This window comes from Saimiri boliviensis, chromosome 13, assembly GCF_048565385.1.
Source record: "Saimiri boliviensis isolate mSaiBol1 chromosome 13, mSaiBol1.pri, whole genome shotgun sequence".
Taxonomy (NCBI): domain Eukaryota; kingdom Metazoa; phylum Chordata; class Mammalia; order Primates; family Cebidae; genus Saimiri; species Saimiri boliviensis.
In genome coordinates, this window is record NC_133461.1 from 73,636,124 (window position 1) to 73,651,791 (window position 15,668).

At 39.0% G+C, this 15,668-nt stretch overlaps 1 protein-coding gene across 3 annotated transcripts in view; it reads right to left on the minus strand.

Annotated features, from left to right (window-relative positions):
* The window catches only part of HOOK3 (hook microtubule tethering protein 3), a 133,891-nt gene that overhangs the window by 89,619 nt on the left and 28,604 nt on the right, over positions 1 to 15,668 (minus strand). For all 3 annotated transcript variants that reach the window (XM_074383815.1, XM_010330228.3, XM_074383814.1), the window contains exons 4-5: positions 13,719 to 13,769; positions 1,463 to 1,595 (exon numbers count right to left, since the gene is read on the minus strand). In XM_074383815.1, the coding sequence (XP_074239916.1) occupies positions 1,463 to 1,595; positions 13,719 to 13,769 (184 nt within the window). The remainder of the gene's footprint in view (positions 1 to 1,462; positions 1,596 to 13,718; positions 13,770 to 15,668) is intronic.

Genomic DNA, 15,668 nt, shown 5'->3' on the forward strand with positions numbered 1-15,668 from the left:
GCAAGCCACTGTACTGTTCTATAGACATGATCTCATTTAGTTTCCACGATAACCTTAGGAGGTATTATACTAAATCTCTGTTCTACTAAAAAACTAAATACAGACATTGAGTGATCTGCTCAATGTCCTTCAGATTGTCTGAGAGGTGGAAATGAGCTGAAATTCACAGGTTGATGCAAACTGCAGCTCATGATCTTAATCTCATATTTCAATATAATAATAATATATTGGGTCATTTCAGCTCCGGGAGCTTGAAATATTTTAGATTGCAATACAAAGAACATGGGAAAAAATAAGACAGTTCTCACATTTACATGGTTAATGAGAAAATTTTCTAGCAGTGATAGATACTATTAACTTATTTTAAAAGTCTTTATTGTTATGAAAATTAATCCCAAAGTTTCCCAGGTTTTTCAAGGTTTTCTTGCCAGAGAAGGTTAATACAAAATATCCTGTGGTATTTCCTTTTTTTTTTTTTTTTGATATAGAGTCTTGCTCAGTTGCCCAGGCTGGAATGCAGTGGTGTGATCTCAGCTCACTGCAATCTCTGCCTCCCAGTTCAAATAATTCTCATGCCTCAGCAACCTGAGAAGCTGGGATTATAGGAGTGTGCCACCACACTCAGCTAAATTTTTTTTTTTTTTTTTTGTATTTTTACAAGAGATGGGGTTTCATCATATTGGCCAGGCTAGTCTCAACCTCCTGGCCTCAAGTGATACGCCCACTGTGGCCTCCCAAAGTCCTGGGATTACAGGCATAAGCCACTGCACCCGGCCTCCTATGGTATTTCTTAAAGTTTTACAATTATTTAAAAATATATGAAACAATTTTGCTGTATGTCATACTATACTTTCCTTTAAAAGATAGTCAAGGCAACATCTAAAATTTAGCTCAGGGAGTAATTTCTTGAGGAAGAGTATCTGCCAGATTTTGGGGTAGGAACTCCAATTTAAAATCTATTTTTATTATTTAAACACTGCATATAATGATACTCTTCCTTCTCTTTTTCCCCATAGTAGAGATAAACTTGCAAATGGTTCCCAAATACAATATGTCTAAAAAAAGAAAAAAGAAAAAGAAAAGCTGAAAGCATCTGTTATGTGTTGGGAAGACAGACCTGAATACGTACTAAACTGCTGTATGTCTCTGCTCATTTTTTCCAGATTAAGTAGATGTGGTCAAATTAACAGCAAATTTCATTGCATTCAGTGTAGTCATCTACTCAAGGAATTATGTAGTATTGCACAAAGGAAAAAATATCACCACAATCAAATTTATTTTAATGTGTGAAATTTACTTAAGCTAAAAAACAAATTACTAGTAAAGCTGTAGAAAATGCCATTCTCTGGGGTGGCCTTAAACAGATGTTATTATTGGTACTGGTGATTTATATATAAAATGTACAGTATATATTACTTTTCTTCATTATTTTAAATGCAAACACTAACTTGAAACAAATTACCTTGCTTCTGTTCACAGTTCACAGCACAGCCTAAGATGAGCTGAAGCATCCTTCCGAGCTCTGCCGCATCAGAATGCTCCCCAATAAGGTTCACATCAGGAAGGGTAAAGTCATTAATTTGCTGTCCTAAAATCTGAATGGAGATAAAAGGATTATAACTGCATTACATTTATATAACCAAAACACAAACAAACAAACAAACAAAACCCAAAAACTTGATTGAGGTTAGTTTGTTATTACTAGAAACTCATTGCCAAGGACAGAGTGACTACGTTCCATTTCACTCCCAATTTCTATTTTTACCTCCCATACCTAAATTATAATTATTTTGAGTCACAGCAACTAGTCCCTAATCTGGTATGTGGCATGTACATCAATAAAAAAACTGAGTACTCCAAGAAGAAATGGGTGTATGCTCTCTGAAGAAGTAGAACTAGAGAGGTTATGAACTAGGGGGTACCAAAAAGAGCTTAGATTAAACATAAATTCATGTCCCCAACAGTAAGATTCCCACTAGCCACCTTCACTCCATTTGATTCCTAAATCACTGGCAGCAAAATACCTGTATCAGGGAGGAGCATGAAGGATTTCTCTATGGGGAATGAATGTTCCCACATGAAATGACTCATATGCAGACAAATGAGCACGTCTCTATCTGATAATCCTACAGTGAAATGTACCACTCAAAAAGCACCCCCAACTCAGATTCCAATCAGCTTTTTATAGTGGTTTACTTTTAAATGTCAACAAACAACCAAGGACCACTGAGATATCTGAGAAGTCTCCAACATTAAAAATAGACAAAAACAATGAAAGCAAACTCAGAAGAAAGTAAATAATGCAGCAAGGGAAAGAAGATAAAATTTTAAACATTCTGTAACTAGATCATACACAGGTGGTAAAACTATCAAGACAAACAAAAAAATAATTATTTAAAAACTTGGGAATCATGGTTTTCCGTGGATAGGAGGTGAAGAAAGAGGTTATGATCAAGAAGGTAAACCAAGCCCTGCTAGGCGCTGGCAACATTTGACTGACCTTATTTATTTGAGAGTTTCACTCTTGTTGCCTAATCCGCAGCGCAATAGCATCATCTTGGCTCATTGCAACCTCTGCCTCCCAGGTTCGAGTGATTCTCCTCCGTCAGCCTCCCAAGTAGCTGGGATTACAGGGTGTGCCACTAACCCAGCTAATTTTGTATTTTTAGTAGAGATGAGGTTTCACCATGTTGGTCAGGTTGGTTTTGAACTCCTGACATCAGGTGATCCACCCATCTTGGCCTCGCAAAGTGCTGGGATTACAGGCATGAGCCACTGTGCCCAGACAAAGGACTGGTATTTTAGATGGATGGTCAAAGAAGCCCTCCATGCTAAGGTTAAAACTGAGCAGAGTCCTGGATTGAAGGGGCAAACCATACAGTTATAGGTGGCGGGGATACAAGACAGGGGTTACCAGTCAGTGGTCTAGGGAAGGGGTGGAAGATAAGGTGCAAGAGTCAGGATGGGGGAGGCATGTCACGTAGGTCCTTATAAGTTACGTCAAAGATGTGAGTTTAATTATGAATAATAAGGAAATCAAATTGAATTACAAGAACAGAAATATACCACCAACCAGATTAAATTAAATTTTTCTCCTTGAATAGGAAAATCAATTTCTAGAAGGACATAAAAGAAACTGCTAACAGTGATGCCCCCTGGGAGGAAACTGGGTAGTGTAAAGTTAAGAAATGAATAAAATTGGCCAGGTGCGGTGGCTCATGCCTGTAATCCCAGCACTGTAAGAGGCCAAGGTAGGCAGATCATCTGAGGTCAGGAGTTCAAGACCAGCCTGACCAATATGGTGAAACCCTGTCTCTACTAAAAATACAAAAATTAGCCAGGCATGGTGGTGGGTGCCTGTACTCCCAGCTACTAGGGAGGCAGAGGCAGGAGAAATTGCTTGAATCCAGGAGGCAGAGGTTGCAGTGAGTCGAGATTGTGCCACCGTACTCCAGCCAGGGCGACAAAGTGAGACTCCGTCTCCAATAATAAAATAAAATAAAATAAACACAATGAAAAGACCCAAACCTATGTTTGATTAGTGTGCCTGGAAGTGATGGGGAGAATGGAACCAAGTTGGAAAACATTCTTCAGTATATTATCCAGAAAAACTTCCCCAACCTAGCGAAACAGGCCAACATTCAAATTCAGGAAATACAGAGAACACCACAAAGATACTCCTCAAGAAGAGCAACCTCAAGACAAATAATCATCAGATTCACTAAGGCTGAAATGAAGGAAAAAATGTCAAGGGCAGCCAGAGAAAAAGGTGGCGTAACCCACAAACGGAAACCCATCAGACTAACAGCAGATCTCTCTCTGCAGAAACCCTACATGCCAGAAGAGAGTGAGGGGGCCAATATTCAACATATTTTTTTCTTTTTTTTTTTGAGATGGAATCTTGCTCTGTCACCGAGGCTGGAGTGCAATGGCGCAATCTCGGCTCACTGTAGGCTCTGCTCCCCCGGTTCCACTGATTCTCCTGCCTCAGCCTCCTAGGTAACTGGGATTATAGGCACACGCCACCATGCCCAGCAATTTTTGTATTTTTAGTAGAGATGAGGTTTCGTCATGTTGGCCAGGCTGGTCTTGAACTCCTGATCTCAAGTGATCCACCTACCTGGACCTCCCAAAGTGCTGGGATTACAGGTATGAGCCACTGGGCCCGGCCCCAACATCTTAAAGAAAGGAATTTTCAACCCAGAATTTCATAACCAACCAAACTACTCTTCATAAGCCAAGGAAAAATAAAATCCTTTACAGACAAGCAAATGCTGAGAGATTTTGTCACCACCAGGCCTGCCTTACAAGAACTCCTGAAGGCAGCACTAAATATGGAAAGAAAAAAACGGTACCAGCCGCTGCAAAAACATACCAAATTGTAAATACCGTCAACACTCTGAAGAAACCATCTACTAATGGACAAAATAACCAGCTAGCATCATAATGACAGTATCAAATTCACACATAATATTAACCCCAGATGTAAACGGGCTAAATGCTCTAATTAAAAGACACAGACTGGCAAGCTGGATAAAGAGTCAAGACCCCCATTGGTGTGCAGTATTCAGGAGACCCATCTAATAGACATACACAGGCTTAAAATAAAGGAATGGAGGAATATTTACCAAGGAAATGGAAAGAAAAAAAAAAGCAGGGGTTGCAATTCTAGTCTCTGATAAAACAGACTTTAAACCAACAAAGCTCAAAAGAGACAAAGAAAGGCATTACATAATGGTAAGGAGATCAAGGCAACAAGAAGAGCTAACTATGCTAAATACATTTGCACCCAATACAGGAGTACCCAGATACATAAAGCAAGTTCTTAGAGACCTACAAAGAGACTTAGACTCCCAAACAATATAGTGGGAGACTTTGACACCCCACTGTCAATATTAGACAGATCAATGAGACAGAAAATTAACAAGGATATCAGGACTTGAACTCAGCTCTGGATCAAGCAGACCTAATAGACATCTACAGAGCTCTGCACCCCAAATTTACAGAATATACATTCTTCTCAGTACCGTATCACACTTAATCTAAAATTGACCACATAATTAGAGGTAAAAAACTCCTCAGCAAATGCAAAAGAATAGAAATCATAACAGTCTCTTGGACCACAGTGCAATCACATTAGAACTCAGGATTAAAAAACTCATTCAAGGCCGGGTGCGGTGGCTCACGCCTATAATCCCAGCACTTTGGGAGGCCGCGGCGGGTGGATCATGAGGTCAAGAGATCAAGACCATCCTGGTTAACATGGTGAAACCCCGTCTCTACTAAAAATACAAAAATTAGCTGGGCATGGTGGCGCGCACCTGTAGTCCCCGCTACTCGGGAGGCTGAGGCAGGAGAATTGCTTGAACCCAGGAGGCGGAGGTTGCAGTGAGCCAAGATCGTGCCATTGCACTCCAGCCTGGGTAACAAGAGCGAAACTCTGTCTCAAAACAAACAAACAAACAAACAGAAAAAAAAAAACTCATTCAAGGCCAGGCTTGGTGGCTCATGCTGTAATCCCAGCACTTTGGGAGGCTGCGGCGGGTGAATCATGAAGTCAAGAGATCCAGACCATCCTGGCCAACATGGTGAAACCCCCCGCCCCCCCCGTCTCTACTAAGAAACACAAAAATTAGCTGGGTGTGGTGGCACTCGCCTGTGATCCCATCTACTCGGGAAGCTGCGGCAGGAGAATCACTTGAACCTGGGAGGTGGAGGCTGCAGTGAGCCAGGATCACACCATTGCACTCTAGCCTGGCAACAGAGCAAGATTCCATCTCAAAAAAAAAAAGAAAGAAAAAGAAAGAAACTCACTCAAAACTGCACAACTACATGGAAACTGAACAACCTGCTTCTGAATGACTACTGGGTAAATAATGAAATTAAGGCAGAAATAAGTAAGTTCTTTGAAGCCAGTAAGAACAAAAAAGACAAAATGTACCAGAATCTCAGGGACACAGCTAAAGCAGTGTTTAGAGGGAAATTTATAGCACTAAACTCCCACAGGAGAAAGTGGGAAAGATCTAAAATCAAAACCCTAACATCACAATTAAAAGAATTAGAGAATCAGGAGCAAAAATATTAAAAAACTATCAAAAGACAAGAAATAACGTAACTCAGAGCAGAACTGAAAGAGAAGAGACACGAAAAACCCTTCAAAAAAATCAATGAATCCAGGAGCTGGTTTTGTGAAAAGATTAACAAAATAGATAGACGGCAAGCCAGACTAACAAAGAAGAAGAGAAAGGAATCAAAGAGACTCAATAAAAAAATTATAAAAAGGATATCACCACTGATCCCACAGAAATACAAATTACCATCGGAGAATACTATAAACACCTCTATGCAAATAAACTAGAAAATCTAGAAGAAATGGATAAATTCCTGGACACATATACCTTTCCAAAGACTAAACCAGGAAGAAGTTGAATCCCCGAATAGGCCAGTAACAAGTTCTGAAATAGAGGCAGTAATAACATACCAACCCAAAAAAAGCCCAGGACCAGACAGATTCACAGCCTTATTCTACAAGAGGTACAAAGAGTCATTCAGGTAGGCTTGCATATGAAAACAAACAAACAACAACAACAAAAAGAGGTACAAAGAGCAGCTGGTACCATTCCTTCTCAAACTATTCCAAACAACAGAAAAAGAGGGACTCCTCCCTACCTCAGATGCTAACTGAGGCCAGCATCATCCTGATACCAAAACGTGGCAGAGATGTATCAGAAAAGAAAATTTCAGGCCAACATCCCTGAAGAACATTGATGTAAAAATCCTCAATAAAATACTGGCAAACTGAATCCAGCAGCACATCAAAAAGCTTGTCCACCACAATCAAGTCGGCTTCATCCCTGGGATGATGCAAGCCTAGTTCAACATACGTAAATGAATAAATGTACTCGATCACATAAACAGAACCAATGACAAAAACCACATGATTATCTCAATAGATGCAGAAAAGACCTCCGATAAAATTTGACATCTCTTCATGCTAAGAACTCTCAATCAACTAGGTATCGATGGAAAATATCTCAAAATAATAAGAGCTATTTATGACAAACCCACAGCCAATATCATACTTAATGGGCAAAAGCTGAAAGCATTCTCTTTGAAAACTGGCACAAGACAAAGATGCCCTCTCTCACCACTCCTATTCAACATAGTACCAAAAGGTCTGGCCAGGGCAATCATGCAAGAGAAAGAAATAAAGGATACTCAAATAGGAAGAGAGAAAGTCAAACTGCCTCTGCAGATAACATAATTGTATATTTAGAAAACCCCACTGTCTCAGTCCAAAATCTCCTTAAGCTGATAAGCGACTTCGGCTAAGTCTCAGGAAACAAAATGAATTTGCAAAAATCACAAGCATTCCTGTACCCCAATAATAGACAAACAGAGAGCCAAATCATGAGTGAACTCCCCTTCACAATTGCAACAAAGAGAATAAAATGCCTAGGAATACAACTTACAAGGGATGTGAAGGACCTCTCCAAGGAGAACTACAAACTAATGCTGAAGGAAATAAAAAAGGACATAAACAAATGAAAAAACATTCCATGCTCATGGACAGGAAGAATCAGTATCATGAAAATGGCCATACTGCCCAAAGTAATTTACACAGTCAACAATATCCCTATTAAGCTACCACTGACTTTCCTCATGGAATTAGAAAAAAACGGCTTTAAATTTCATATGGAACCAAAATAGGGCCAGAATAGCCAAGACAATCCTAAGCAAAAAGAATAAAACTGGAAGCATCACACTACCCACTTCAAACTATACTACAATGCGACAGTAATCAAAACAGCATGGTACTGGTACCAAAACAGATATATAGACCAATGGAACAGAACAGAGGCCTCAGAAATAACACCATCCATCTACAGCCATATGATCTTTGACAAACCTGACAAAAATATGCAATGAGGAAAGGATTCTCTATTTAATAAACGGTGTTGAGAAAACTGGCTAGACATATGCAGAAAACTGAAACTAGAAACTTATACAAAAACTAATCTTATACAAAACGAACTCAATATGGATTAAAGACTTAAACATAAGACCTAAAACCATAAAAACCCTAGAAGAAAACCTAGGCAATACCATTCAGGACATAGGCATAGGCAAAGGCTTCATAACTATTAACATTAAAAGCAATTGTGACAAAAGCCAAAATAGACAAATGGGATCTAATTAAACTAAAGAGATTCTGCACAGCAGAAGAAACTACCATCAGAGTGAACAGGCAACCTACAGAATGGGAGAAAATTTTTGCAATCTATCCATCTGACAAAGGGCTAATATCAAGAATTTACAAGCCGGGCGCGGTGGCTCAAGCCTGTAATCCCAGCACTTTGGGAGGCCAAGGCGGGTGGATCACAAGGTCGAGAGATCGAGACCAACCTGGTCAACATGGTGAAACCCCGTCTCTACTAAAAATACAAAAAATTAGCTGGGCATGGTGGCGCCTGCCTGTAATCCCAGCTACTCAGGAGGCTGAGGCAGGAGAATTGCCTGAACCCAGGAGGCGGAGGTTGCGGTGAGCCGAGATCGCGCCATTGCACTCCAGCCTGGGTAACAAGAGCAAAACTCTGTCTCAAAAAAAAAAAAAAAAAAGAATTTACAAAGAAGTTAAACAAGTTTACAAGAACAAAACAAACAACCACATCAAAAAGTGAGCAATTATGAACAGACACTTCTTAAAAGAAGACATTTATGCAGCCAACAAACATATGAAAAAAAGCTCACCATCACTGGTCATTAGATAAATGCAAATCAAAACCACAATGAGATACCATCTCACACCAGTTAGAATGGCAATCATTAAAAAGTCTGGAGACAACAGATGCTGGAGAGGATGTGGAGAAATAGGAACTCTTTTATACTGTTGGTGGGAGCGTAAATTAGTTCAACCATTGTGGAAGACAATGTGGTGATTCCTCAAGGATCCAGAACCAAAAATACCATTTGACCCAGCAATCCCATTACTGGATATATACCCAAAATATTATAAATCATTCTACTATAAAGACACATGCACATGTATGTTTACTGCAGCACTACTCACAATAGCAAAGACTTGGAACCAACCCAAATGTTCAACAATGACAGACTGGATTAAAAAAATGTGGCACATATACACCATGGAATACCATAAAAAAGGATGAGTTCATGTCCTTTGCAGGGACATGGGTGAAGCTGGAAACCATCATTCTCAGCAAACTAATACAAGAACAGAAAACCAAACACTGCATGTTCTCACTCTTAAGTAGGAGCTGAACAATGAGAACACATGAACACAGGGATGGAACATCAAACCCCAGGGCCTGTTGGCAGGGTAGGAAGTTGGGGAGGGACAGTATTAGGAGAAATACCTAATGTAGATGACAGGTTGATGGGTGCAGCAAAACACCATGGCACATGCATACCTATGTAACAAACCTGCACATTAAGCACATGTATTCCAGAACTTAAAGTATAATTTAAAAAATATATGTGAAAGTAAAAAAACTTCTACGGTTAATATTCACAGAGAGGTAAGAGAAACTATTATATTCATAAAGCAAGCAAAGGATATAAAAGTTACATTTAGAAAATAAAAGTGCTCTTCCAAATTAAAAATATGATAGCAGAAATGAAAAATTTAACAGGCAAGCTAGAAGAAGGTGTACAGTCATCTCAGTAAGTAGAGCAAAAACACAAGAGAGAAAAAAAGGAAAGGATTAGACAAAGGATTAACCTAGGAGGTTCAATAGCTAAATAGTTCAGAAAGAAAACAGAGAAAGAAGAATAAAGCAGTAAAATAAATAAATAAGATAAATAATAAGAAAATTTCCTAAAACTAAAGCTAGTAGGTATTCAGATTTTAAGGATGTGCTAAGTTCCAAGCACAATAAAACAAAGGAATGCAACAACAAAAAAACTCCTCCTCATACCAAAGCATACCAGCATGAACATGGAGACAAAAAAGAAAACCTAAAAGCTTCCAGAAAATCAACAAGTTACCAACAGCGAGTGGGAGTCCACATGAGAGATGTCAGGAGTAGCACTGGAAGCCAGAGGGCATGCAGCAATGATTTCAAAATACAGAGGGATGTCCTCCAACCTGGAATTCCATATCCAACTCAACCACAATGTAAAGAGAACTAAGATTATTTTCAGATTGGTGGGGCCTAAAATAAGTACCTATCATATATTCTTCTGAAGATACCACTGGAAAATGGGCATGAAAGTAAACCAGAAAAGAGAAATACACAGAATTCAGCAAATGAAGTTATATAGGAGAGGCCAGGTGTGGTGGCTCATGCCTGTAATCCCAGCACTTTGGGAGGCCAAGGTGGGCAGATCACCTGAGGTCAGGAGTTTGAGAGTAGCCTGACTAACATGGAGAAACCCTGTCTCTACTAAAAATATAAAATTAGTCGGGCGTGGTGATGTATGCCTGAAATCCCAGCTACTCGGGAGGCTGAGGAAGGAGAACTGCTTGAACCCGGGAGGCGGGGGTTGCAGTGGGCCAAAATCATGCCATTGCACTCCAGCCTGGGCAACAAGAGTGAAACTCCATACAAAATAAGATAAAATAAAACAAAACAAAATAAATAAAATAAGATAGGAGAAAGACAAAGGAATTCCCAGGAGGGTGAAAGGTAATGACAGAACATGAATTTATTTTTCTTGTTTATCCTAGAGTGAATAACCTTATGGTTTGCTGCAGAAATTTTAATATAATGGAATAATGATGCAATCCCAGGCCACACTGGGTTATTTACACAATATGTAGTGTATGCATCATGTTACCTTTCTAAAAATCTAAAAAATTCGGGATTCCAAAATGTATCTGGCCTAAAGGATTTGGGATTTGAAACTATGGACCTGCATATACATTTTTATAAGTCCATTTCTGTACATTCCTGTAAAACTGGTATATAACATACACAATCTCACACTTTTATATTATTAAAGAATATTTATAAATATGCATTTTCATGGCTGAATGGCATTTGTCCTATGTTTCATAATTTTCTTATTGTTAGACATTGGGTTATATTCAATTTCTGCCTACTATGAAGTAATGGTGAGATGGATAGCCTTATGTGTAGTTCTTGAAGACCAATTTCTAGGAATAGAACTACAGTGTCAAAGATCTATGGATTTGCAAAACATTTAAATATATAGGCAAGTATCATCTAGTTTATTAAATAGAAGACATAAAATGAATTAGCAAATGCACAAAGAAATATGTAATTACAAATCATAGTAGGGAGCAAGAAGGAAAAGAACCTTGAGCTATGAGAATAAATGGGGAACTGATACTGAATCACATAGATATGGGCTCACTAAATGGCAGTGTAGGCTCAAATTAAGCAAATCCAGCTACACACACTGATTTTAGTTTTACTCATGCTCCAACTCTTCTCATAATCATGTAGTAATAAGTATAATTAGCCTTTTAAAAGGGCATAGGTTCCAAAGACACCACACCATTTTCAGAGACTGGATTTCTTCTTCCTCTCAGGCATGCTCAGGCTAGGGGATGTGGGGTAATACCGGTAGGCCTAGGACCCAAAAATGTCAGGGGGTTGGATGAGGGAGAGAAAAAAAAAGAAAAATTACAAGAGGGGAAGAGAAGGAGGTGCATACGAGCCTCAGCTTCTTGTGTATGAGACAAGGATAACAGCTCAGACTTCCTCTGGGTAGCTTCCACTGAGCAAGAGACCTGGCTCAGAATGGCACTCTGTAAAACAGCTTCTGAAGCAGCATCACTATCTTCAATGCCATACATTTTCTATTTTTTTATTGTAATGCTTTATTAAAAATTACCATTTGTATTTTACACAATAAGCATGATGTTATAGAACAAAAAACAATCACTTCTTCTAAGCTCAAAAGATCTAGTAAATATACGTACTTCTGGTCAAAGGAAAAAAAATCACTTTTTGTCAATATGTCTAATACTAACCCTATGTTCACCCTTACGTATCTTAAATATCATGCTTTTTCTTGGGAAATTAATATTTATTTGACATGATTAGGAAACTCTGAATGCCTGCAGTGTGACAGCACTGTCTTGGGGGATGGGATGTACCAATGACTACATCAGATCTGGCCCCAACCTCATTTCATGGCTTTAAGAATATAATAGAGGCCGGGCATGGTGGCTCAAGCCTGTAATCCCAGCACTTTGGGAGGCCGAGGCGGGTGGATCACGAGGTCAAGAGATCGAGACCATCCTGGTCAACATGCTGAAACCCCGTCTCTACTAAAAATACAAAAAATTAGCTGGGCATGGTGGCACATGCCTGTAATCCCAGCTACTCAGGAGGCTGAGGCAGGAGAATTGCCTAAACCCAGGAGGCGGAGGTTGCGGTGAGCCGAGATCGCGCCATTGCACTCCAGCCTGAGTAACAAGAGCAAAACTCCGTCTCAAAAAAAAAAAAAAAAAAAAAAAAAAAAAAATATATATATATATATATATATATATATATATATACATATGTATATATATATAATAGGGTGAGACAACCAAATAAACCAACGAATAAGGAGACTGCTGATATGGCCAGGATTAAAGGGAATAAACTGGGTGATGTGACTGAGTAATGGGGCTAAGGGGTGAATATGGCCCTGGCTGAGACAGCACATGCTCAGAAAAAGTCTAAGGACGTCACAGAAAGTTCAAATAAGCAAGAGCAAGAAATGCCAGGAGCTGAAGGAAGAACACTGCATACAGCAAGAGCAGTGGGGCAAAGGCTGAGGAAGAAAAGGACTTGGCAGATTCTCCGCACAGAAGCAGAGAATGTGGCTCCAGTGCCTTAAATGCGGGAAAAGCAGTTATAAAGTAGCTCATGGTAAGAATGTGGATGTGATTCTCAATGCAAGGGGAAACCACAGAGGACTTTAAGAAGACTGATGTGATCACCTCTAAATTTTTAAAAATTATGCAAAAGTGAAATCAGGATCACCAGTGAGACTACTTTAGTAATCTAAGCAAGTGTGAATGATGGCTTGGCATAGTTGGTGGCAGCACAGATGGAGAAAGCTGTATTTTGAAGGTTTGACTAATGGGTCTTGAGGATGATATTAGAAGAAAGAAGGACTGTAAGAGGCTTTCTAGGTTCTGGGTTTGGGTAGCAGGTTGAATGGTAGGGTCACTTACTGAAATGGGGAAGATCAGTGCTACGGGTATAGACATGAGTATTAAATGCAGGTAAGCTTGTAGGAAAGAAAGAACTAGGGTGTGGTGTTGTGTCCATCTGGCATCTGTGACCATAAAACTTAAACTGAAACTAGTTATTTCCACTGCCTGATTTCTTCCCCAGCAATGTCTGACTGTTCTGATGCAGACTCAGAGGACAAACTGAGTTCATCTAGGGACGGGGAGTTTGCCAAGGAATAAAATCAAAGTAGACAATGGTGCATGGACTCTAAAAACTATCTTCATAAGTAAGGGAAGAAAAGACAGAACAGATCACATGAAGTAAAATTTGACGTTAATTAGTAATCATCTACAAACTACCCATAACACAGTAAAAAGGATCATCTATTAACTGACTGACAGACAAGTTGGTTAAACCATCATCCTATTATAGAAACTACAAAATAAAGGACAAACTGATTATTAATTTTGAAGGCAATGTTTCCTTATCTTGAAACTATCCTAAAATTAAACTATCCTATAGTAATACTTTTAACCAGAATGAGAAAAAAGTCTTTACCTCATGATTATAATCCAAGATTCCTTTTAATATTTTCTTTAAATTGCTTATCTGTTTAAAGAGAGAGAAAACAACTGGGTAAAAAGCAAAGACAGATCAGAACATAATTTAACATAAAAAATTTCCGACCCAACCAATCACTATAGTCATAAAGTAAATATAAAAAAATAAAATTCAAAGGCATATTTAAGTTATTATCATCATCAAAAGTACTATTAATGGCTTTATATAATCCAAGAGATTTATAAAACAAATTATGTCTCCAATTATGTAGAATTTTCAATGCTATGACCACATTAACAACAACTGGAGGGTAACTGAATGAGACTAAACAATAAGATTAAATTATTTAGATTTTCTGTGGGTAAAGTAAAAATATAGCATCCTTAATGAAGACTTGAGTTCAGAGCTAGTCTCCCTAGAAAAGTCAAACTGTATCTACATAGAGATTAAGTTATTTTTATTTTATTTATTTATTTTTTAGAGATGGGGTTTTACCATGTTGGTCAGGCTGGTCTCGAATGCCTGACCTCAGGTGATCCACCCACCTCAGCCTCCCAAAGTGCTGGGATTACAGGTATAAGCCATCATGCCCGGCCAAGATTAAGTTCTAAAGACAAAGTATTAAGCAAAAATTATAGTAAAATCTCTTTAACCCATTAAGTATAATGCCCTTAAATTTTTCACCTATCAGGAAAAAAACAAACTACTGTTTCTTTAGTTGAGCATCAAAGTAAGTATTTATGAGCTATAATGTTAGGTGAAGGATGGTCAGAATCACTTGCCCTACTTACTGTAAACTACAATTTTTTTCTTTTTCTTTGACCCAACTCATACAGTTTTGTGTTAGGTTAAATGTGTATATGATATAGTTCTATTGATTATTTTATTGATCTAGCTGCCCTTGGCTGGTGTCAGTAGTTGAGATGTCCTAGCACAGAAGCCAATAGGGACTGAGGCTTTCAAATAAGAGCCTGGATCACAGAAATGTGATCCAGTAGTTAATTAAAGGCATATTTATTTGTAAGGAAGAAAATAAACTAAAAAACTTGCTTATTTATTTTTAAATGCCTCATAAAATTAATATGTTTATACTTCCAGAAAAATTTGTAGATATGGAAAATGCATAATATACTTTATTTGCTTTATACTAGGATGTTTATTTTCCCGTATTTTTACTATTTGCAATTAGAATGCCTTGAAAATCAACTACCATTCATTTAAAATGGTAGTTTTTAAAATCACATCACAAAAAGCTGTATCTTATCTTTATTTATTTTTTTGAGATGGAGTCTGGCTCTGTTGCCCAGGCAGGCTGGGGTGCAATGGTACAATCTCAACTCATTGCAACCTCTACCTCCCAGGTTCAAGCAATTCTTGTGCCTCAGCCTCCTCAGTAGCTGTGATTACAGGTGCCTGCCACCACACCTGGCTAATTTTTGTATTTTTAGTAGAGATGCAGTTTCACCATGTTGGCCAGGCTGGTCTCAAATTCCTGACCTCAGGTGATTTGCCCACCTCGGCCTCCCAAAGTGCTGGGATTACAGGCATGAGTCACCGTGCCCGGTCGCATATCTCATCTTTAAATAATGGCACCATAGCCGGGCGCCGTGGCTCAAGCCTGTAATCCCAGCACTTTGGGAAGCTGAGGCGGGTGGATCACGAGGTCAGGAGATCGAGACCATCCTGGTCAACACAGTGAAACCCCGTCTCTACTAAAAATACAAAAAATTAGCTGGGCATGGTGGCGCGTGCCTGTAATCCCAGCTACTCAGGAGGCTGAGGCAGGAGAATTGCCTGAACCCAGGAGGCGGAGGTTGCGGTGAGCTGAGATCGTGCCATTGCACTCCAGCCTGGGTAACAAGAGCGAAACTCTGTCTCGAAAAATAATAATAATAATAATGGCACCATAAAACTAAAGTATAGCACAGACAATAAGAAGCTCAGTCC